Genomic DNA, 25,841 nt, shown 5'->3' with positions numbered 1-25,841 from the left:
TATAATAATACTGGAGACCCCTCAGCAGTCTCATATTACAGGAGGCCCCAGAGCAAACTAAAAATATTGTATACCAAGAGCAGATATTAATCCTGTAGTCCTCCAGAGAAGACAATAATACCAGTGACTCCAGAGCACACAATATTCATACTGGAGAACCCCAGAGCAAACACAAAGTATTATAAATACCCACCTCTTTTGGGTCCTCTTCTCATCCCTGCGACGTACAGCAACTTCTTCTTTGCTCCAGGCGCCGCAATACTGTGTCCCAATGCTTTTTGTATGTGCAGGTGTCAGGAGCCAGAGCAGAGACGCACCTATTGGAGCAGGAGAGGACCCGGTACAGAACATCTGACAAGTACTCAGTGCTCTCAGGTCCTGCTCCAGCCGCTGCTTCACACTGGGTCCTGATGCCAGTACACACAACAAGCGTCGGGGTACCGCATAGCAGTACCTGGAACATAGAGCTTCAGAACAGAAAGCATAGAAGGAGAGGACCCAGGAGTGGCGATTATGTGTCCAGCTATTACACCAAAGTGTCATTCATTGGACTCTGCCGTAGGGTGCGGTTGCAACTCAAGGCTCTGTGGGCTACAGGTTGTGATTCCCTGATCTAAGTGAACCGGTTTAATCTAGATCACAGCTTTTATTGTGAGACATAACGTATATATTGGGAGATATTTCTGACCACATAGTATGCACTTGCATCAATATTTTTTATCTATAATGGTGACTATAAAGGCCACTGTATTACTGTCCCACCAGCTGATATAAAAAATCAATGGTCTGATTTGGATTCACAAATCCTTTTAGATCTCTGGAGATTTGCTCTGATTGGTTGTCATGGGCAACTGGAACAGTTCTGCTTTCAAGCATTTCTGATAAATCAGTGGGGCACATTCACTAAGGGTTCGCGGACCTCATTTCTGTCGGAATTTCCGACTATTTACGTTTTGTGCCGCATTAAACAGGGGTTTTTGGCACAAGCGATCAGATTTTGGAGCAATCGCGCCGACTTTCATGCGACACAAATCGGGGGCGTGGTGGTCAGAGAACCCGACTGAAGGTGAACTCCAGCTGAGCGGGGAAGCGACACATCGGGCACACAACCTTTTTTAATCGTGGAAGACTTCATCCTCGTCAGACAACCACCTCGGGGATCGCGCAGGGACCGGGTAAGTAAGGCCGGCGCCACACAGGGCGCTTTGTCTGCGCCCAATGTGGCCCAATGTGTTCCAATTTGTTCAACATCCTTCTCCATGGAGGCCGAAACATGTCTAGGTATAAAGCTGACACTCCTGTAGGGATATAGTAACTATTGGAGATAATATTCCATTGGGAATAACAGCCAACCAGGCGTGTTATGTGAATATAATGTAAATTTTATAGGAATGTAAATGCAGCATTAGTTACTGACATCTGCTTCTATTTAGATTGTTGTGAGTACACAATTAAATTTAGCAATGCCATTGAGTTTCTGTTAGTCCCAAGGGTTCATTGATAGTCTTGGAGAGATGGGAACATACTTTGTTCCTCATATTCCCTCAGAATTGTTTATCAACAACATCAGAGAGTCTGTGAAAAACACAGGAACCACAAACCCGTACAAGGCTAGATGAGTTAATAGTCATGTCCACCTGCATTGTCAATGAACTGCAACCGATCACAACTCAAAATGTCCTATCATTTGGTTTTTAGACCTCTTATGCAGACTGTGATAAATGTGGCCAGGGGGAGGGGGGCCTTATACTACTAAAATTCCTCACCCCCTCCCAGCCTCAGCATAATGAGCTAGTTGGAGCTAGCTAGTGTTATCACACAGCAGGTGTCCGAGCTTCGAGCCTCTGCAGCCAAATTGTCTCCACGCATCTCCCCCCCTATTTTCAAACTGGACACAAAGAGCCATAAAAACTCTTAAACCAATACATTGAATAGGGACAGTTATAGCGTTATGGTCCATCTCAGCCCAAGGGCAACTACATTTTTGGAATGTTATCTTCAGGAGATCGCAGTGGTCCAATTCCTGGGGCTTTAGCACCCTTGGGTCCAGAGATATAAATATCTCTGGGTAGGCCCATAAAAAATAGGTCAGATGTGGTATTAATGTGATCCAGGGATTCACCCTGATTCAATGATACCAGAACCATGACCCTACAACACCCCCTTGAGAAGCTATGATTTCTCCAGGGTTCAGGATGTAATACCAGGAAGAAGGGACCCATGACCCCTCCTGTTGGGTGGTCAGAGGTGTGTTTGCACCCAGTGGCATAACTTGAAGCTGATGGGCTCCAGTGCAAAGTCTGTGCCAGGCCCCCCGACTATGAAGTAGGGTTTTAAGTAATGGTCTTCTCATATGGGAAAGTGACACCTTATGGGCCCCCTAAACCTCCTGGGCCTGGTTGCGATAGCACCCCCTCAAGTTACGCCCCTGTCTGCACCTGATATAATCAGGCACCTCTAAGGCCACATCGTCTTTCACCTGGGGGAAACCTTACCATCACCAAACGCAGGGAGGATCAGAACTAGTGCGTTTTGGGAGTGTCTATAAAAGGATAACTAAGTGACCTTGCTTTCAGGGGTCCGAAACGTCATGGTTTCATTCACACAGACCGATGTTATTTGTCTCCGTGGTAACAGACTACACAAACCCTCTGTAGATTCTGCAACCCCAATGCAGCCAGTCATCAACATGCCAGATGAAAGAGAAGCAGTACATTAGTAGACTTAGGACTACTCAACTTTAGTGCTCATGTCACACAATTTCAGTACAAACAAGGTGGGAATGTCCAGCCATCATACCGCTCAGAAAGGAGACCGGATCTCTGTCCTAGATATGAATGTGCTTTGGTATGAAATGTGTATATTAACCTATCAACAAAAGAGCTTGTAAGATGCTGCAGAAGCTGGTAAGAGTGCATCATTATCCACAGTGAAATAAGTATTGTATTGACATGGGCTGATAGGCCCCTCTGCCAGGTAGATGCCATTACTCCAAAAGAAACATAAAAAGCCAAATTAATATTTGCAAATGCATACAGGAACAAGAAAAAAAAACATAAATGGAACGTGTCCCCTCAGAACCATAAAATAAACCAGGAAAAATACTAGGACCATAGATGACTGTAGTTTTGTTTGCACGGTTGCTTTGTGTCTGTATGTTGCAAAAAAAAAAAAAAAAAAAAACATTCAGGCAAAAAAATAAACTTTTATTGACCTTTTTTTCCCATAGATCTAGTCACATATGTGGATCTATTAAAAAAAAAAAAAAAAAAAAAGAATCATCAATAAAAGTCTTTCTTTGCCTGACGCTTTAACATACAGAAGAAACAATAAACATTTACTAGTAACTTTTAAAAACCAGTTCTTTCTGCATAATAATATAAAACACATAAACAGTAAAAAATTGGAGCAGTCTTACCAGGTCGGGTTTCGGGCTTCAGGATAGATATCCTTGTAAGAGACCTAAGGGGGGAATTAGTATGCACTGTCCCTACATGCTACGTAGTCTCTATAGCCCCAAATGCTCCCGTCCTGACAAGGACAGTACCCACGTCGTCCCTAGACCAGTGTACTGTTTTGCCTTAAAGGTACATCCAAAAAAGTGCTCCCCATCCCTCCCTTCCCTACGCGTTTCATCACCATTCACAGTGAATCATCAGGGGGCTAGTGAGGACTGAAAAAGATTCCAGGAGTGGGAGAAAATAAAAGTAAATCTGGGGGGCCTAGGAATCCTGGATATAGGTTACACACAGGCCTTCCATGGTGATTCCCCAGAGAGGTCGGGTCCACCTTTTTCTAGTGGTATACCTTGGCTAGTGAGCATTAGCCTATTGTGGGCACTTCCTTTATATACAATAAGCCCCCCCACTGCATAAGCTCATAAGGTGGTGATCAATTACCTACGTGTGACTATCACCATGCTTCCGGACGCCATCGGAAGTAACCCGGTTCAATCCGCAGGGTGTATTTGGAGAAGCGCGCCATTTTTCATGTGTTGCGCGTCATCCACCTCTGCGGAACCGGAACCTCATACCTTATTGCCCCATAGCAAGATAGATATATCGGCGGCACACATGCGCAGAAAGATGGGTAAACGTGCGTTTACCGCAGGGCCCCCTAAGACGCATAGTATGAGGTTCCGGTTCAGCAGAGGTGGATGACCTGCGACACATGGAAAATGGCCAAGGTATACCAATAGATAAAGGTGGACCCGACCTCTCTGGGGAATCACCATGCAAGGCCTGTGTGTAACCTACATCCAGGATTCCTAGGCCCCCCAGAGATTTACTATTATTTTCTCCCCCTCCTGGAATCTTTTTCAGTCCTCACTAGCCCCCTGATGATTCACCGTGAATGGTGATGAAACACATAAGGAAGGGATGTACCTTTAGGGCAAAACAGTACACTGGTCTAGGGACGACGTGGGTACTGTCCTCGTCAGGACATTTGGGGCAATAAGGACTACGTAGCATGTAGGAAGAGTGCATACTAATTCCCCTCTTAGGTCTCTTACAAGGATATCTATCCTGAAGCCCGACACCCGACCTGGTAAGACTGCTCCAATTTTTTACTGTTTATGTATTTTATATTATTATGCAGAAATAAGTAGTTTTTAAAAGTTACTAGTAAAAGCTAAGTTTTAGTGGCTAGTTCTATGCTTTTGTTTTCCTGTAGCCAGGACATAATTTGTGCATAGTGCCAGAGGGATTTGGCTATTTTGTGATACAGAAGAAACACAGCAACCATGCATACACAATTATAAGTTATTATTCCTAGTTTATTCTGTGGTTCTGAGGTGACAGGTTTCCTTAAATTTTTGGAGATATAACGTGTGGGTTGACATAACTAAAATTGAACTGTTTATCCTATAATGACAATCGTTAAGTTTGAAGGAAACGGAGAAGATTGCAAGCCTGAAAACACCATCTCAACCAGGGCTGGATTATAATGAGGGCTCCTGGGGTGCTCGCCAGGGGCCCCCACCAGTTTTGCACAGTCAGGAACCCAGCTTCGCTTACGTACAGACCGCCCAAATCGCGCACAAAAATTATCAATGGCATCTGTGTCTTTCAGGCGCCACTGATCACATAAAATAACTTAATTATTATGTTCTATTATTATGCCCGGAGGCTCGATGCGCCTCGCAGCAATCTGCACATTCGCACCCTCTTTGCGGTTACTTGTCCGAGCTAACAGAACAAGTGCAAGGGTGTAGGGCTCACCGCACATGTGCAAGGTGTGCTGTGTGGTTAGGAGCAGGAAGGTTGTGGGAGGGGAAGAGATAGAATATTAACGAGTGGGGGCCCAGCGAAGCGTTATGCTAATTGACAAGCGAACGTTAGATTTGAAAAGAGCCATCACCCCGGGACTAAGTCTTGTTGGAAGGGAAAGGTAAGCTTTATCAGGGGATAATTACATGAACGGAGGGGGAGCAGAGTTGTGAGTCTAACAGTTAGGTAATGTACTATGCGGTGCCTACTGGGACCGGTCACCAGTGAAATTCTGCCTTCTGGTGACAGGTTCCCTTTAAAGGAAACCTACAATCACCGATCTACCTTATAAGGTAGATCCCATGGCAGGTTCCTTTAGTCTCCTCGAGTCCTTTACTTTTGGTGTTGAAACTTTTACTATAGCAGAACGTTGTAAAAATTTGATATACGATGACAGGTTACAAAATTTGGGATTATTCAGTTTAGAAAAAAAGACAGCTTAGGGGGGACCTCATTACAATGTACAAATACCTAAATGGGCAGTACAAGGATCTCTCCAAAGATCTTTTTATACCTAGGCCTGTGACCAGGACAAGGGGGCATCCTCTACGCCTAGAGGAGAGGCGATTCTACCATCAACATAGACAGGGGGCATCCTCTACACCAGGGGTCCCCAAACTTTTTACATAGGGGGCCGTTCACTGTCCCCCTCAGACCGTTGGAGGGCCGGACTAAAGTCTAAAAATAAATAGCGGTATTGCCCCTCATAATTAATTATTTCCTATTCTACTCCTCATAATTAATTATTTCCTATGCTGCCCCTCATAATTAATTATTTACCAAGCTGCCCCTTATAATTATTTCCTATTCTACCCCTCATAATTAATTATTTACTAAGCTGCCCCTTATAATTAATTATTTCCTATGCTGCCCTCATAACCAATTATTTCCTATGCTGCCCCTCATAATTAATTATTTACTAAGCTGCCCCTTATAATTAATTATTTCCTATGCTGCCCTCATAATTAATTATTTACTAAGCTGCCCCTTATAATTAATTATTTCCTATGCTGCCCTCATAACCAATTATTTCCTATGCTGCCCCTTATAATTAATTATTTCCTATGCTGTCCCTTATAATTAATTATTTCCTATACTGCCCCTCATAATTAATTATTTCCTATTCTGCCCCTCATAATTAATTATTTCCTAAGCTGCCGCTCACCATTAATTATTTCCCATACTGCCCCTCATAACTAACTATTGGCCCCCAGTCGCAACAATCTTTTTACTGCCCTTTTTAATAAAAAAATAAAAACCCTGTACTCACCTAAGTCTTCTATCTTCTTGGCACGTCCGGGCAGGAAGGGGTGCGCGGCCGCGCAGCCTAGTTCATGGAGCGATGTGCGCCGGGGTTGTATTCCGGCCACATCGCTTCAGTAATAGTGCTCGAGCGGCCGTTTCCGGCCGCACCGAGCACTATACAGTGACGGGCAGGAGCTTCCAAGTGTCAGGGGCCGGATCGAGACGGGCAGTAGTTTGGGGAACCCTGCTCTACACCTAGAAGAGAGGCGATTTTACCATCTGCCGCAGGAGGTTGTTATGGCGGACTCTATGTACATGTTCAAGAGAGGCCTGGATGCCTTTCTGGAGAGAAAAAAAAATCACAGTTTATAAAAACATTTGTTTAATTCCTATAGGTTGTACTTGTGGTTGGATTTGCGTCTTTTTCCGGCCTTATATACTGTGATATTTGTAAATTTTCTTTAGAGAATACTTGTGCATGGAGTAGCAGTACTGTGGGATGGGAACAATGGCTACTCCACACCCAAGTAGCCTCTTTTGCTCCCTCCTACCAGCTTCTCTTTAGTGCACAGCTTGCTGTGGTTACTGTGAGGCCGGAGTTCTGTGCATGCGCAATAGCTCTGGTTTTGCAGACAACTTCAGGCAGCTACAGAGACGAGGTGCATTGGACATGGAGAAACAGGACGCTAGTGGCACATGTGAAAACACCTTCAGGCTTGTTAGTTCTTCCTTCTCTGCACTTATTACCTGTATTCCACCTGTTTGATTATGTAGACATGTGTCTTATATACAGGTGCAGACTCCAACCTCTCCATGAAGCTGGGATGGGCTATAGAACAACAGTCATGCAGCTTGTTGCGGAGGCAACTACTGTTGGCGAAATTATTCGAAAATGTAAAAACAGAAGACGACTTTCACTCTTCCTCTATCTGGGGCTCCATGTAAGATCTTGTGGGGTAGGAATGATTCTCCGAATGATCAGGAAGTAGCCCAGAACTACACGGCAGGACACACCACATGTTCAGGCCTGTTTCCCATTGACCGTCAGATGAAACCAAAATAGAACTTTTTGTTATCAACTGCACTCTCCGTGTTTGGAGGAAGAAGTCCAACCCCAAGAACATTGTGTCAACCATGAAGCATGGGGGGAGGGGGAGGCGGAAAGGGATAGGACGACTTGACTGTTTTGCAGGGAATATGGAGGGGCCATGTATCACTTCAGTAAGAGCTGGTCTTTGTAGGCAAGAAACGTTACAAATTGAGAGTGTATCATATACATATTTACCCCACTGTGTACGAATAGGAGGTGTATTTTCATTCTGAACAAAATCTAAAAAAAAAACTAATATGACAAATAAATAAGAACCAATACACAAGAGGAAGAATTATACAACTTTTATTTTCCACGGATTTTATAGAATTTTGCTACATTGTTTATGTATATTTCTATGCGATTATACAGGTCTTCCTTTTTATGAAGTCCAACATTATACAATTTATAGTGATATGTCTGGTAGTGTACCTCTAACATTTTAAAAAGTTTAGCATGTTTTTTTTTTCTCTTTTTTTTTGGAATGTACATCGTATGAGGTAAAATTAAGGTTAGATTAAAAATTGTTTTGCTTTTTTTTTTTGTCCTTAAATCTCCACTGAAACTCAGTGGCAGATACACTATTAAATGACATTTACTATCAAAAATAGGAATTCATCTTGAATTTTGCTATGAAAAAAAACAAGTCACCGTAGATCATCTCCGAGTGACCCCAATTTTTTCGACATTCAACCGTGTGGAAATATCTGGGCAATTACACACAACCTCATTTATACATGGCACATACAGAAGGCTCTAGAAAAAAATATATTTATATATCATTTCCTTTGAGAACATATTAACTGATACATAAAAAAAAGTGACAAAGGAGGAGAAAATAACAAAGGTAAAGACACGTCACGAGTCATAGGACGGAGCATTATTACCACTAGAGGACTGAAGGTCTAACATTCGCTGTAACAAAAACCAAATAAAGATCTACAAACACATTATTTGACACAGAAACAATTACAATACATGCCCATTACTACTGCAGAAACAGATCTGGTAGCACAAATTAGCCGCTAATTTATCAGAGAGAATTGTTTATTGTCATTAAAATGCTAATCAAACCCCCCCCCCCAAACAAAAAAAAATTAATAAAACAATAGTGATTCACTACCTCCTGACATAGCGCATAATAAATAAATAGGATGGATGAAGGAACGTGTGTGAGCGGTAAGGTTCAGGTTATATAAGCTTCATTCTGGTCATTAGAGAACTTACAGACGCAAGCTCACAGAACAGGACGAAAGCGCAAAGTGCTTCTATGCAACACTGACCACATGCAGAGAACTATTTGGTACAAATTCAGGACAGACGGAACATTAGACATTACTTTTTTTTTTTTTTTTCCTCCAAGAAATAAAGCAGCTTAAAAAAAGTTTTTTGTTTTTTTTTCTGGTGCAAATTACAACATGTTGCCTTAAAGTTTTGGTGAGAGAGGTAACAACAAGGGTAGAAAGAAGACAGTAAATGGCTGGAGACGGAGCACTCATGAGAAGAGGGCAGATATCAGACTAGTGCTAGCCCATCAACCTATATATACTAGTAAGCTAAAAGTGCCGACATACCTGAATTTCAGAAGAGCCATCTCAAGTGTTGACCGATTAGCCCTCCTTAAAATGCCATAGGGTCCCAGGCAAAAGGTCAAAGGGACAGAAGCAAATGTGGTTGGATCTTTCTGCTGGTTAGATATAGAGGATATCTTTTAGGCTTTCCATCTGTTTAGTCTATAGGGATGTTGTTGGTTGTCTCTTTCTCCGGAGAAGAAAAACGTTAGCACCAGCTTAATAGACAACCGGCCACAGACATCTCTGAGAACGGCACAAATGCTATATATATGCTAAGGTCAAGGTGCTTCAAGTGAGGGACTCAATAAAGTGTAGCTCTATAAGCTCTTCTAGCCCAAACTTTTAGAAAAGTTGAAACGACTTGGGAAAAAATATAAGAAATCAACCCTGCGTGATACTACTTGGGCCTTCATCAGTCATTGGGACATGGAAAGAAGCTAAAACCCCCGAAACCAAAAACTAATAGATTAAAAAAAAAAAGAAGTCCAAGTAAAATTTACACCGGACAAAGCATAATACCGCATGATACACGTTGACATCTGCATCAGAGGATGGTATGTTGCCGAGTGGGTGATGGAAACGAGTCAATCTGGTCTATCAGTACCATCATATGACAGATCGGCCTCTGGTATAATGTCTTCGATACAAAAGCAGATGTGAACAGAACCTTAGCGGTGTATGATATGTACACATCAATAACTGTAGCCTTGAGTTCATGGATTTAACATATGACCTGCATTTCACATATTCATTATGTATTATTTCATTTCCCATCTCCAGACGACCGATGAAGGCTCAAAAATGGCCAAATCTTGCCGACTAGAAGCCCTTTATTACCTGGTGTGAACCATATTCTCATCTCAGGTAAGTTGAGGTCTTCCACCATTGAATAGAAGCTCTTTAAAGTGTTTTGTGCATGTTATAAACAGTACTAGAATGTGGCTGGTTAACACCGCTTACCCCTTTATACCTGGTATACCTCACATCTGTTCTATGGATAGCGTAGGAGATGTCTTGCGGCCGGGGAAATCACAGTACTAGTGCTCAGTAATACATATATATATATCAGCCTCTGTAATATCCTCTCTGATATCTTTCAGCTATACATAATGTCACCACCGTGGACACGACTATCCTATTCCTCACAACTATTAAGGCATCAGCCTGCCACAAGAGGACGCTCTCTCATTCTGATCAGCAGAAATTGTCCTTCCGTGCACGTTGTGTCCAGACAAAGAAGCTTCATCCACTTTAGATAAAGGCGTTGTGCCTTGCACTATAAGCAAGCCAATAGAAACCTGCTCAGCCTCAGGACAATGCCGATCACATCTCTGCAAAGCTTAAGTCTCTTTAGGTAAATGAAATCAGTTGTGCCATCTGTATTATCTGCAATAAATATCATCTTCTTTCACTGTCCTATATTATCAACATACTATTCTAGAGATTCCAGTTGTATTTACTGCCTGAGTTGAGACAAATGACTGTATTCAGGTAAATACCCTGCTACCGCCATTGAGGGCACCGCACCGGGCAGCAAAGAGGGTAGATTTAAGACACAGAGGAGGTAGAAGTACAACGAGAAGAACACCCCCACTTTTTAACAATGTATTTTTGCAGCACTTAAGGTGACCCTTAAATAAATCATCCTTGCGCAGGGTGATGAGGAAGTGAGGAGCGTTGGATGTGTGTAAACATCACACCAGATGGCAGAAGTGTCGAGGTCTGTCTGGCTTGTGCCTTCGTCACCCAGGACCATACAATGGTACAAGCTTTGTGGCTGACAGAAGTGACAACATGACATGCTACAGTAGTCCTGATGCAGTACTACATGCCACCATGTTTTTCTTTAAAAGCAAGATAATTTTGGAAAACAAAATGTATGTTTCTCTTTTAGAAGATGTAAAGTAAAAAAAAAAAAGAAAGTATAGGGATCAGGATAAAGCTAAATGGGTCCCTTCACTTTATGACAAAGTATTGGATAATGAAGGCAATCAGGATGGAGAACGTAGCGAAGAGCACGAGGATGACGGCAGCGCACTGCTCGTCACTCAGCGTCCTTGTTGTCCTTGTAGGTTCGGCAATGTCTTTGCTGGTGTTGCTCTGTGATTCGTTCTTCTGTGAGATGAAGAGGACTGTGGCACTGTAAGGACCAGTCAAATCCTGAGGTCCGGCAGCGTCCTGGCACTGGCGAATGGCACATACGCGAAATCGATATTCACAGTTCAAATGGAGGGCAGAGTATCGGTGCGATGTATTGGGTCCCTTATATGCCTGGAAGAGAAAAGGTCTTCTTTAATTACCAGATAAAAACATTTGGAGGTAACAGTCAATCAGGTTATCTTCATTAATATCAGATTGTTAATATCCATTAATATAATTGGACTCATTGGCGAGTCGCATACAAGTTTACAAACACATTGGAGCCATGGAAAGGAACCATTTATGGATGAGGGCAATGCTTTTTAATAATGTTTTTTATGAAGTATTTACTATAGGTGGGTTATGTTAAATGTCAGGTTTCTGAACTTTCTGGTTCAGTAGTGAAACCCTTATAGAACTTTCGGGGGTCGGGTTCGGCCGGACACAAACCTGAACGCTCTGCTCATCCCCAATTCTGACAAAAATAGTAACATTCAGAAACGTATTCTAAATTCAGTCTTTCTAGCTGTATGGACTGAACTCGGCACTGGTGTTAGAGATGTATTCACTAAATATAGCTAAGCCCCTCCTCCCTGCATAACCGCTGTAGTATTCAAACAGAAGCTGCTACCAACCACACACCCAAAGATTACACAGCTATCCAGGGGCATTACCTAACCCCACCTATAGCTTTGTATGGTAGCTTTTTTATGCTAGCAGCATATGCCCCCTTGTTTTTATTTCAGTCTCTCATTTTTTTTTTTTAAATTACTGACTGGACACTTGTAAATTTTCTGCTTCCGTAGACTTCATGTCCTCAATAAACTGGTTAGCTGAGCACATATTAATAGGATTAGTCGTGCAGGAAGTCTTATTTGTTAATTTAATACAGTCCTGTTTACTTAGCTAAATTAATATACTTTGCACAGTTATATTTTTAAGAATGTAATTCAATAACATGAAAAATCTATATTTGCCTTCAACAGCTTTTTCTTTCTTCTATCTGACTTAAAGTCTGGTAATGAATTAAAAACCAATTACAATGGGAAATAAATGTGCAACCAACACAAGGATGAAAAAATTGCAGCAAAACAATGATGATGTTTTCTACAAAAAAAACCTTGTAATAAAAGTGGAATAAATGCATCAGCATTGATCTCCAGAGTAGTAGCCAATACTCATTTGTAGCTTAGCTTATATTCTGTCATGTATACAATACAGTTTATATTATAGACGTTCCTCTCATGTATATAACGTATATACTCGAGTATAAGCCGAGTTTTTTAGCATAATTTTTGTGCTGAAAATTCCCCACTCGGATTATACTCGGGTGTATAAAAAAGAAAAAATAATAAACTTAGTACACACCATTCCGACGGCCCGGGCAGCTCTGCTTCTATCTTCATGTCCGCGGCGCAAAACTGTGATATCAGCCGCTGCTGACATCACATAGTGCGCCTTCCAAGCCGTGCGCACAGAGATATCGCCGTCCTGAAGAAAGAAGAGGCGCTGCAGACGGAGCTGTCGTGGACATGAAGATGGAAGCGGAGCCGCCTGGGCCGTTGGAATGGTGAGTATTGATTTTATTTTTTTTTAGGGGCTGGCAGGCAATTGACAACTGTGGGCTGGCTGTATACAACAGAGGGCTGGCAGGCAATTGACAACTGTGGGCTGGCTGTATACAACAGAGGGCTGGCAGGCTATATACAACAGAGGGCTGGCAGGCTATATACAACAGAGGGCTGGCAGGCTATATACAACAGAGGGCTGGCAGGCTATATACAACAGAGGGCTGGCAGGCTATATACAACAGAGGGCTGGCTGGCTGTATACAACAGAGGGCTGGCTGGCTGTATACAACAGAGGGCTGGCTGGCTGTATACAACAGAGGGATGGCAGGCTATATACAACAGAGGGCTGGCAGGCTATATACAAAAGAGGGCTGGCAGGCTATATGCAACAGAGGGCTGGCAGGCTGTATACTGCTGGGGGCTGGCATGCTGTATACTACTGGGGGCTGGCTATATACTACAGGGGGCTGGCTGGGTATATAATGGAGGCTGTGACCAGTGCATTTCCCACCCACGGCTTATACTCGAGTCAAAAGGTTTGTTCCAGACCCTTAGTAAATGTGCCCCATTGTGTATTAAACCCTGTTCAGAGGCAAGACTGTGTGAATGAAAGCTGATAGCGTTGTAGGGGTGAGTTCCAAAAGGGCCATTTCATCAAAGGGGGGAATCTGCTGTGAACTGGGGGTGGCTGACTGTGGACTGAGTGGGCACGTGCAGGGGCTAAGTATATACTGAGTTGGCATGTGCAGGGGCTAAGTATATACTGAGTGGGCATGTGCAGGGGCTAAGTATATACTGAGTGGGCAAGTGCAGGGGCTAAGTATATACTGAGTGGGCATGTGCAGGGGCTCTGTATACACTGAGTGGGCATGTGCGCCCACAAAAATCTTCCAGTCAAGGGCCCCAAAATTCCTAGTGGCGGCCTTGCCTTTGAAGGTTGAAGATTAGCTGGTCCTGTGTGTCCCTTTTAGTTTTACATGCAGGATCTAAGTTCCAAGTCTGTCTGTAAATTGGGTGTCCTTAAAGGGGTTGTGTTACTAACAATAATGGGCCGCTTTCATTAGATCATAGCATTCTGAACATGTTTGTGATATACTCCTATTGCCAGTTTTGCCTATTTCACAATATATTGACCTGCCAATGTCTTCAGTACCTTGTAAGTTTCACTTTTATATTAGCCAATGTCCTGCTGAGCGGCCATGTAAGTAGGATGGGCTCATGTTCACTTGGCCAGAACTATGAATTCTGGGTGGTATAGAAAACCATAAATAGTAATATGTATTAATATAGTGTATTCTCGGTTACTGAAACACATATGTATCCACAGGCAAAGACTGCGTTTCATAACACCTGTCATCAGGTCTGTGTCACTAGTCCTGTCACCTCTACCTGTTGGAGCAGCTCACAAGCATCCCATCCCAGCCTTTATCTAGTTATTTCATACATTAATCATTATAAAAGCATGTATTCTTTATTATGTAAATGAGGCTGGTCACATGGTCAGAGGCAGTGATGTCACTCCTGTTACCCCTCCCCTCTCCTCCCCCTGCTCATATCTGTGTGTAATGTATAGTAAAGCATTGCTAGTGTGTGTGCTGCATCTGCTGACATGCTGCATCCTCCTAATACACAGACATCAGCTACACTAGTACCTGACATGTTCTGCTATAACATGGCTGCCTGGAGCTGTTGTATCTCTCCTATACACACACAGACACAGGCAGCAGGAGGCGTAGCCACCAGCAAGCACATGGAGCAGCCATTACATGAAGCAGCTGTCAGTCAAGCACTGGGGGTGTGACTGTGCCTCCCACTCATGAATAAGCTGGACAGCTTGAATATGCTAATGACTCATTGGACACCAAAGCCCCTCAGGACTATTAGCATAATTTTAAACTTTATTTTAGAAGGAACCACTGATAACAAATGTAAGAAGATTAACACAGTCACAGTGCCTAGATCTATGTTACTGCCTGTATAGCCTCGCTAATCTTTTAAGATTTTAAGAGAGAAGAATAATCACACCGGGGCACATTTACTTACCCGGTCCTGTCGCGATCCCCAATCCGGACTGTCCAACGAGGATGAAGTCCGGCGCGATTCACCAAGATCGTGCGCCCAAGATCCTGCACGTGTCGCTTCCCCGCTCAGGTCCGCTGGAGTTCACCTTCTTCCTGGTGTACGTGAATCAATGTCTTGCGACACAATTTGAATTTTAAATCCTGCGCTTAGTCCGAATAAGTCGGGTTGTCCGGCGGCCACACCCCCCAATTTGTGTCGCATGAAAGTCGGCGTGATTGCGCCAAAATGTGATCGCGTGCGCCAAAGACCCCTGTTAAATGCGTTGGAAATCGGAAAAAGTCGTGAATCCCGACGAAAATGCGGTCTGCGGACCCTTTGTAAATGTGCCCCCCTGTCTTCTCAGCAGGCAGAAATTATACTGGATCCACTCATGTGATTCTATGCTAAGGCATCATGGGATTGACAGCAGTTATCTTACAGTGAGGCTGCACTTTTACTATGTACACTGAAAGCAGGTGGGGCGCAGCGATGGAATAAAATTGCTGCAGTTCTTAATAAATTTTTTCAAATAACCAGAGGTAGAACAGGAAATGAATGTTATAACTGCATTATGTATGCTTTACAAAGAAGCAAAATACCTGTTTAAAATCGGAGTCTTTCCCAACCATAATTTGTAAAACATAGATGACTGGATCGCCCTTCATTGGGGGCAGCGACTCCCAGAGGACCTCACAGGTGTGATCATTTATTCTGTCGATTCTTGGAGCTGAGAAGTAAATTCATACAGGAAAGAGTTTACACCAAAAGGCAAAATGGATCAAGAGTCTCTTGTGCGGTAACGCTATGTTAGATGCTTTCCCTGTATATATCACTGCACTTACCTTTCAATGCAGGAGGGAGGGATTTGGGGGTTGTGAAAACACATTCTGGGGAGAAAGGTCCCTCTCCAGCTTCATTGCAAGCCTGAATACGAAATTTGTAGGATGTGGACTCACTTAATCTTTGTACCTTATACGTATGACAAGGTCCTCTGTATAAGGATATAAACCTGGCCGGGACGAGAAGAAAAAGCAATAGAATTTGTTACACGTGTTAGACCTGAGGAAGGAGAAAAGTGTGCCGTATGGTCACTCATTGACTGCCCCCGTACCGTACGTGGGGGAGGCATAAACAAACATAGAGCATATCCTATATTCTCCAGTATCACGGTTGTGTAAGCCCCATATAAGGCACCGTATGCTGCTGTATATACCTGTAGTGTCCAGGGGTTTGGGGGTTGAGCTAGTTAGTAAAATAATTTGCCAATCCACCTTATTTTATATGGAACGGATTCATTGACATACACGCACATACGGTTAAAAAATGTCACGTATATACGGCACTGATATACATGACCGAAAAAAGCATACGTTCCTGTGAAAGGGGTCTAATAGCAACCACAGGAGCTCTGCCCAGACATGTATTTCGCTATATATGCTTTCCCCGGGGATACTAGCGGACTGATGGACCCAGGTATGTATATAGTACAAGTCACCAATGGGGAAACCAGGTGCTCAGTGTATAAATTATTAATTGCGCACCCAACTACGTCATATCCTATTCCAGGCCGCTGTCCAGTGGTAAGTATTACCATTATGTACTTCATACTACTACTAAATATTATCTGGAAGTCTACATTTATCTCAGGCAGACCACTACACCTATTATCTTATACTGCATCCCCCCATTTAGATTTCACATTGTACATGTTACTCTAGACTCCTATCCAAAAACTCCAAACGGTGCAACAAAGGGATTTGACCAATACATTCCTATTCATACCATAAAGACTAAAAGTATGGAGTCCAGCGGTTAGGCATGAAAAAATATAAACCGTATTTTTCGGACTATAAGACGCACCCAGATTTAGTCTTCTAAAAAAGTAAAATTATGTTTTACACCAATTAAAATTGGTCGCACAATAGCACAGCACACATAGAGCTACTACATCCATACATTTAGACACACAGCTCTATTACATCCACAGCTCAGCTACACACACACATACACATCACAGCTATACATACACATAAAGAACACACTGGGGTACTACGGTACACAAACATACACACAGCTCTGTTTTACACACATAAATAACACACTGGACACTGCTACATACACAAACTATACACATAAGCACACAGAGATCTGCTATACAGACAATGAGCATACCAGGAACATGCTGGGCACTACTCTACCCCCATCCTCTCCTCCTCTTCTTGCACTGTCCCAGCGCTGCACATGTCACTATCCTCAGCAGGAAGTATGTGATCAGACCTCACCATAGGTCCTGGTGATGATATCTAGGTCGTGACACCAGGGAGAGAGCAGTGCGGAGGCTCTCCTCTCTGGGAGATCGGGTGCACCGCTATGTCAGCACCTCATCCGATCTCCATTATAGCGATCAGGAGGGTGTGGCAGTGCGGGCACTTTTAAAGTGCGTTTTATAGTCTGAAAAATATGGTGTATATAAAATTCACACATGAAATCCCAACACTTATCTCCTTACCGTTCACTTTTGTCCTCCATCTGTAGGTGATATTGTATGGAGTCTGTTGGGATAGCTCTGGACGTACCATCTCCCCATTTCAGCTTAAGGCTCTGGTGACTATACACAGCACATTCCAGACGTGGGGGCTCTGGGGGAAGGGGTTTGGTTTTCAGTTTTACAGAATGGCTGAAAGGACCTGCTCCCAGACTGTTCAGGGCTTGAACCCGTATTCTAGAAAGAAAACAAACATATGTCAGTATCAGATTGGTAGCCATTAAAAATAGGCGACTACATCACTTTGGGAAAAATGACTGAGCCATAACTTTGTAACAGTTGTGTGATAACAATGATTTATGACTTCTGGGATTACTTTGACAAGGAATTCATGAAAACAGGGGAATAGGTTATACCTGTATGTGGTGTCCGGCTGTAACTGCTCTATAATGTAGCTCAGCAGCTTTCCTATTGTGATGGTCTGCTTGTCGCCATAGTCTATACTGTAGCCCGTGATCTCTGAGCCATGGTCACACGGCCTCTCCCATTGTATAGCCAGGCAGGTGGAAGGAGAATAATATGGACTTTCTATTTCTTCTTCCTTTATTTCCCAGAGGTTTGTCACGGCTGCCGGTACAGATGGAGGAGTCAGACATGCGACTACTTCACTGAAAAGACCTGTGCCAGCAACATTCACAGCCTGGAGACATGGCAATAAAGCACAAGAGTATAATTATCAATGGCAGAACCAAGACATCACTTGTAAGTGTAGTGGTGAATAAACTTGCCTGAACCCTGCAGTAGTAGACGATTGCTGGTGAAAGGCCTTTTATCTCATATGTAAAGCCAGGACCACAGTAGCAAATTTGCATGCAGCCTTCCATGCCTCCCCACTCCACCCGGTACTCTGTGATGTCCGCACCATTATTACTGGGGGCCTATAAGGAGAAGAGATGAAATTAATATTTACAAAAAAAGAGACAGTAATTATCCTTGTAGATTGTATGTGGACATTCACATTGAACCGTGATCTACAGATCAGGGCAAGTCTAAGTGATGGTGACCTGTACAGACCCCATACACCCGAGTAAATGCTATTCCGAAATTTTTCACTGACCAAAAGAGAAGCCCCACACAACCACGAAAACTTGTACTCCAGCAGATGCTATGATGTCCTTGCCTCCTAAATCACCGTGAAGATGCTTAGCACGGCTCCCTTACACCTTGAAGTAAAAGCAATACTACGTATGTTGAAGCATAATTAAACTTGCATCAATGGGGCTCACAATCTAATAAACCTACCAGTATGTTTTGGAGTGTGGGAGGAAACTGGAGGACCCGGAGGAAACCCACGCAAACACGGAGAGAACATACAAACTCTAACTTACAGAGTTGAATCATTAATGGAAGTATTCTTTAGGTATAGGAAGAGTTAATCATTAGCCTCCTTATCTGTCTGAAGTGTGTTAAATAGTGTTCACCCAATTTTGCAAGAAATAATTACAGTGAGGCCAGACAAAATATTCTTTTTCTTAAAAAAAAAAATTCTATTCGCACTGAAAGAAAAATATTACAAAATTTAAGGAGAGAGAAAAGAAAGAGCACAACAAAAATAAACAATAAGAAAACAGGCAAGCAATTTTTAAGTCTGAAACCATTAGAGTGTAGCCCAAATGTATCCTTTTCAACATACAAATTCTGAAGATTTCTCTGCATTATGTTCACAGATTTTCTTAAAGCAGGCAAAACAAAAAATGCCCGCAGGTACAAATGCAGGTCCCAACCTATTTAATATCCCAATCAGGCTAAATGGAGAATTTGAGCCAACAGTAGTGAGCTATACTCTTACCTCCCAGTGTATAAGTGCGCACGTTGCAGATTTGCAGGTTATCTGAGGTGGTCTGCACTGATCTGGGGGTCCGGGAGCAGTAGCGATATCACACTTTTCAGAGAACGGTCCAAACTAAAAAATGAAGAAGAAGTTTTTTAGGCCTTATGTTAACATTCAAGGGAACCTGTCACCAGGGACCTAATTTTCACTTAAGACAGATGGCAGAAGCCCTTTATACCTGCACAGCAAAAATGCAGGGTCCTTGGGGGGGGGGGGGATTTTGGTTTGGAGCCATTTAAAGAACAAACAAAAAAACACTTGTCTTGTCCGGTGCTCAATCTGTCCTTCTTCACCTTCTCTCCTCTGCTCAAGGGCCCCTCTTTTCTTTTTGTTTACAACACCTAGCCCCCCCCCCACACTGATGCCAGCTCACCACATGTTGAGCTCTGTCCCTGTGTGAATGAAGGAGCAGGAAGGAGGATTTGAGAGTGAGTTGAAAGGCGGGGGCTGAAAGCTGAGGAGTGTGGATGAGGGAGGAGGTATTGAGCACCAGACAAGGCAATTTTTTTTTTTTAAATACATCTAAACCAAAAGCCCCCCTGGGACTCGGGACAGGATCCTGACAGGGAGCCAGGTAAGTAAAAACACACAAATATATTGTAATGAATACTGCTAAGAGGGCACGAAAGCATCTTTGCAGTGCAGGTATAATGGGCTTTTGACCTGTCTTTACTGAAAATGAGGTCTCTCGTGCAATGCAATGCAAAAAACAAAAAAAATCTACAAATACTCACCTCCGCTCCTCTTCATCGTGATCCCAGGGCTGTCCGTCACTAGTCTTGATGGGCTGGAATAACCTAGAAAAGAAGCTTATAAATAGCAGCACGGGGGCACAGGATGTATGGTGCTTCAGGCTGCTAATTATGCATGGCCCTGTACCTCCCCCTCCCATGATGTGAGCATGGGAGAACGAGGTGACGTCATGGGACATTTGTGAATTCACACGGGAGTGCATAATTAGCAGCCCGGAGCACCAGATATCTTGTCCCCGCGCTCCATGCTGCTAATTAAAAGTCTGTTTTCTAGGTGATCCCGGTGTGTCAAGACTAGCGGCGGAATCAAGGTAAAGAGGAGCTGAGGTGAGTATTTGAAGGTTATTTAATGTTTTTTGCATGGTTGCTTTCCTCTAAAGTTACCACCACACAACATAGATTTAAAGCAAAAAAGCTAAAGCATAAGCTCTTCTATTGACTTTGAGACATCTGCAAAAAAAGGGGGAAGTCAACTGCACACATATATTGTTTTTCTCCATTATAGTCTAGAAAGGTTACTATATTGCGGAATTACACATACCCCAGTTTTGTTTGCCGCACGTAATCTGAAGCTGTAAGCTTTTCCAGGCAGAAGACCACACACTGTGTGCTCCATCTCACTTCCCTGGTATACTTCTCTCAGTTCACCATCACAGGTACACACCTCCAGACTGTAGCAGGTGACCGGCGATCCACCATCTAACGGAGGGGGTGCTATAGACATAACAGGTAGAGATATATAGACAAACCACATTAGAATGAACAGAACAAGACGTACGTGATGCGTTGAACCAAACACTATTTCATAAGCAGGATGTTAAAATAAAACCATCAACACCACTATATAAAATTGGTATTTGGGACAAACAGTAAAGTCGTCCACTCTCCTGAAATGTCTGGTCTTATAAATTCATACTCATACAATCATAACTGTGAAAAAATGTATACATTTACAGAAATTGCAGTATGCAGAAACCTATTTTAAAAATATTATAAGGAATTTAAGTGGTAAATAGTCAGGGGCAAGTAGTTCAGTGGAAGCATGGGAGAGGGAGGTGCAGGGGGTGTGCATAATTAGCAGCCCGCTGCACCGGACATCTTGCCCCCCCGCTCCAGTTTTTCAGAAAAAATATATGAATAAATCCCCTGGCTGTATAGAGGATCAGGGGGCGTCGCTAAGCCAAGTGATGGTTGTTTTCATATATTTGAAAAGGTCACATGGAGTAGCAGTTTCCCAAGGGTGGGGGGAACTGCTCCTTTCCAGCCCCTCCCATTTGGCAACTGCCTAGTCACACAGCAGATGCTAATGAAAGGTACAATATAACATATCTTTTTTTTTTGTAAAACCAATTTTTAATACAAAAACACTTTGGCAGCGTATGTACTATTCTCTGTGGGGACTGGGGTAGTGCTAAAAATGGGTCTCCTGGTGACAGGTTCCCTTTAAATAAACAGAATGCACAGCTAAGTTCTGCCAAGTTTGTAACAGTTATGTAGACTTTACACGTATTTTGTCTGGCACATAATGTATACATAGTCTCATTTAAACCATTAGAGAGGGTAAATTTTAATGCTGTGTTACCCCATCGCAATTGGACTTCTCTTGCACGTGGTCGGCCTTGGAGTCTTGGCGGATGGCAAGGTCCAGGTATCACAGCTGGGGTTTGGACTGTCAACACGTCTGAAACCTTAAGAAGTTAAAATAAAAAAAAATTACATAAAATAAAAAATTAAATAAAAAATAAGTAAAAACCTTGTGGCAATAATTATTGCTGAAAACACTGATGCAAACGGACCAAAACTACTGCAGAATTAGGATATTTTAGGCATCTGTATGTCCAGGTTTACTTAGTCCAAAAGTTTGGCTTTAGTTTCATCTTGACAGTAATGAGTGAATGTTGGAATATGACCTAAAAGTAAATCTATCGTCAAAATCAAGCAAAATAGCACTTACTCCATGAACAGTGACCTTGTAATCCATGGCCTGCTTCCTTTTAAAATCAACCTTAATTACTATGCTAATGGACCTGAAGGGCTCTGCAGGGTGGTTCCCAGAGATCCTCAGTTCTACAAATTCACAGGGTGTTACATTGTCTCACTCTCTATCTGCCTGCTGTCACAGGCAGATAGAGGCACATTAGCATAATTTTAAAAGTAGATTTTAGAAGGATGGAGACCATTGAGAACAAATATAAGAAGATTACCACAGTCACAGTGCCTTGATCTATGAGTAAGTGTCCCTGGCTTATCATGCTTGATGTTGATGGTAGATTTCCTTCAAAGGAAATCTACTACTAGCTAGTAGATATTAAACTAAAAATACTTACCTATACTTCTCTTGATGTTGATTCCGGCTGTGTTGACATGCCAGGATCACCTAGAAAAGAGACTTATAATTAGTAGCCGGGAGCATGGGGACGAGATGTCCGGTGCTCCATGCTGCTAAGTATGCACACCCCCATGCTGGAAGAAGGAGGTGAGATCATGTGAGAGGCGCGAATTCACGCCTCCTGCATGACAGATGCCTACCTCTCCCATATTGGAGAGGAAGTTGATGTCATGCAGGGGGCGTGCATAATTAAAAGCCTGGGAGCGCTGGACATCTCATCCCCGCACTCCCGACTGCTAATTATAAGTCTCTTTTTTTAGGTGATCCCGGTGATTAGAGAAGGACACTGCTGGGATGAACATCAAGAGGAGCACTGGTAAGTATTTGTACCAGCTAGTGGTAGATTTCCTTTAAGTGATGGTCAAACTGTAAGGTTGGTTTTTCACTTTAGTCACAGCCTGATGGGACACGTAGTCTAAACAGACACACTGTAAGTGGCCACTGACAGAGGTATTCACTTTTTTATCATTTTTCGAATGTTTGTGTAATGCACCACATACTCAGATGTTGCACTATAACTATTAACAAGTCATTGATGTAATTCTCAGAGCCTGCATCAGGATAAAAACAAGTAACCAAATCCAGCAAATCCATACCATGCTTTGTCCACCTTCACTAGCGCAGGACACACGGATTCTGTAGGTGCAGCCAGGGCTCAGGTGGTCACACGCATGTTCTCGTGCGGGCCCGGAGTATGCAGTGTCCCAATTGTTTCCTGGAAGATAAGAGCCAATCATAAGCTATTGTATTACTATTTTCTATACTAGTTTCCCAAAACCGCTGAAAGCCCAAGAGTGTGAGATGAACTGAAACACAACAACACATTAAAGCTTCCTAGAAACAATTTAATAAAGTCATGAACGTAAGCCCATTGATCACATTGAGCGATGGGCGTGAAATCTCCCATAATGTGTACTGTACACATGAATTAGCAATGACAATATGTCCAAAAATTACGGTTATCAGGTGAATGGCGGATTGAATAGCTTTAGATGAACACACTGCACGTCACAATAGATGGTGGTCCATTCATATCAAAACGAGCAAATGTAGAGGAAACAAAAGCCGGCTGCTTGTACAAATACTGAACATCATGGTGGAGCACACACAGACAAAAGCACTTCCTCGCGTAAAATAAAGGAGGAAACTAAATTGCTAATCACAGTTATTATTGTTATCACTGTTACTATCAGTGTGTACATACAACGAGCCGGCTCCTGTGGTTTACAAGCCATGTGTACACAGCAGATCATGCTATTAAATAAGCCCCTGTTTGCAGGACTCATATCCACTATGTACTGGGGCAGCTTAGGCTTACCGCAAGATCCCAGGCCCAAACATTAGACAATTTAATTCTACTCTTATCAAAGGAAAAATTATCAATGAACAAAAACAACAGAAATAGAGCAAAGGCCTCACAAATCTCCCCAAATAGATGGAGAATCAGACACGATTATATTGATCTTTTGTCTCCCCAGGAGATAAGCTGGTCCTGACTGACCGGCAGTAGCATCCTCTTCTCCACTGAAAACACATGCATGCTTAGCTGAGCTGAACGTATATGTATTTTTGCCAAAGGGAGTGGTAAGGAGGAAGAGTTGCCAACAGAACAAAACCTGACCTGTCCTAGTTGCAGATTCTAATAGGTGTCCACTGTTTAATTGGCTGTTTTTATTACCCTGTTAGGGTACATTCACACGCGGTATGCCCGCCGTGTGCTGGAGAGGAGGAGCAGGTGGCCCCTCCTCCCTCCATAGAGAATAGCGTCACACGGCCGCGCACACGCCGAAAGATAGAGCATGCTCTATCTTTTAGCGGTGTGCGGCCCGGATCGGTGCCACACATGTGTGGCACTGCATTTGCGCCGTACTGCTATTGCCGTCTATGGCCGCATGTACGTCCCCACAGACGGCCATGTGAATGAGCCCTTAAATACATTATTGGTAAGCAAGTCCAAACATGACAACAAATTAAAACCAGTTAGTTATAATGTGATCCTGTCACTATCAAAAAAAAACAGACCAAGGATCCCTTCACAAAAATGTGCTCAGTCCTTGTGCTGGTCAGATCACACGGATCAAGCACATTGTAATGCTTCATCATAGTGATGAAGTCCCTGTCTGCCAACCAAAGAGCAGCAATGATACTGCTGATACTGATACATAAGAATGTAAGACTCATTGGGGCAGATTTACTTACCCGGCCCATTCGCGATCCAGCGGCGCGTTCTCTGCGCTGGATTCGGGTCCGGCCGGGATTTATTAAGGTAGTTCCTCCACCGAAGAGCATCGGAACGCACTGGAATACACCGAGTCGGGCTGAGTGAAGGTAAGTGCAATTTTCGCGACACATTTTTTAAAAAAAATGCAGCGGTTTTTCCGAATCCATCGGGGTTTTCGTTCGGCCACGTCCCCCGATTTCCGTTGCATGCATGCCGGCGCCGATGCGCCACAATCCGATCGCGTGCGCCAAAATCCCAGGGCAATTCAGGGGAAATCGGCGCAAATCGGAAATATTCGGGTAACACGTCGGGAAACCGCGAATCAGGCCCTTAGTAAATGAGCCCCATTCTCTCCTGTGGGGGAAAAAAAAGGACTGGGCACGACAGTGTAACAGTCTTTAGAGCTACAGCAGACAACAGTCTGTAAAGGCCTCCAAGGACCCTTCTTCCTCATTAGTATAATTTTAAAAGCTGATTTTTTAAGGAAGGAGGCCATGGATAACAAATATAAGATTACCACAGTCACGGCGCCTGGATCTATGAGTAAGTGTCCCTAGTTTATCATGATGGATTTTGGTGGTAGATTTCCTTTAAGCCTTCTATTGGTTTATATTTCGCTAATATATGTTGATTGCTTAGCATATAACTATGGCAAGCAGCAATGTGCAATCCCTGCTGTAGAAGTTAACTCTTGCCGCAGAACTCTTGACCTGGTTCACGGACCCCAAACTGGAATCATTGCTTTAGACTCTGGTACCACATTATGATGATACCAATAGCAGCACTTGTAGCTCTTGATTATTATGTGGACTATAGATAGTTTATTCCTGCCACGCAGACGTTTAGATGCCACGTCATCACACAGGAGATTGCTTTTCTCTGCTTACAGAAATGGATTATTTTTGTGACGTTGAAGCAGAGCGATTCTCATTATCGTCAACAAAGAGTTTTATGCAGTAAGGTATATGTTCCATTTAGTGCTGTGCAGATACCATAGCAAACTAATTAGAGAGATATTAGGAGATGATTACCGTTTTGCTCATCAGATATTTCCACAATGTATTTAGTTACTGACGCTCCTCCGTTATCTTTTGGTGGATCTGAACAGAAACAAAATAGAAAGGTCAGAATAATTCATTCCTTATATCACTTG

General features: G+C 43.0%; 1 protein-coding gene across 8 annotated transcripts in view; it reads right to left on the bottom strand.

Moving 5' to 3' along the window:
* Positions 1 to 7,894: 7,894 nt before the first annotated feature.
* FNDC3A (fibronectin type III domain containing 3A) overlaps positions 7,895 to 25,841 on the bottom strand; it is a 130,968-nt gene continuing 113,021 nt past the window's right edge. For all 8 annotated transcript variants that reach the window (XM_072134536.1, XM_072134544.1, XM_072134537.1 and 5 more), the window contains 11 exons: positions 25,720 to 25,788; positions 23,064 to 23,182; positions 21,661 to 21,766; positions 20,620 to 20,792; positions 19,285 to 19,398; positions 18,224 to 18,373; positions 17,852 to 18,135; positions 17,460 to 17,672; positions 15,793 to 15,959; positions 15,550 to 15,677; positions 7,895 to 11,450 (listed from right to left, as the gene is read on the bottom strand). In XM_072134536.1, the coding sequence (XP_071990637.1) occupies positions 11,136 to 11,450; positions 15,550 to 15,677; positions 15,793 to 15,959; positions 17,460 to 17,672; positions 17,852 to 18,135; positions 18,224 to 18,373; positions 19,285 to 19,398; positions 20,620 to 20,792; positions 21,661 to 21,766; positions 23,064 to 23,182; positions 25,720 to 25,788 (1,838 nt within the window). In that variant the 3' untranslated portion in view covers positions 7,895 to 11,135. The remainder of the gene's footprint in view (positions 11,451 to 15,549; positions 15,678 to 15,792; positions 15,960 to 17,459; positions 17,673 to 17,851; positions 18,136 to 18,223; positions 18,374 to 19,284; positions 19,399 to 20,619; positions 20,793 to 21,660; positions 21,767 to 23,063; positions 23,183 to 25,719; positions 25,789 to 25,841) is intronic.

The sequence above is a fragment of the Engystomops pustulosus genome, chromosome 2 (assembly GCF_040894005.1).
Source record: "Engystomops pustulosus chromosome 2, aEngPut4.maternal, whole genome shotgun sequence".
Taxonomy (NCBI): Eukaryota; Metazoa; Chordata; class Amphibia; order Anura; family Leptodactylidae; genus Engystomops; species Engystomops pustulosus.
This window is presented reverse-complemented; position numbering and strand designations above follow the sequence as displayed.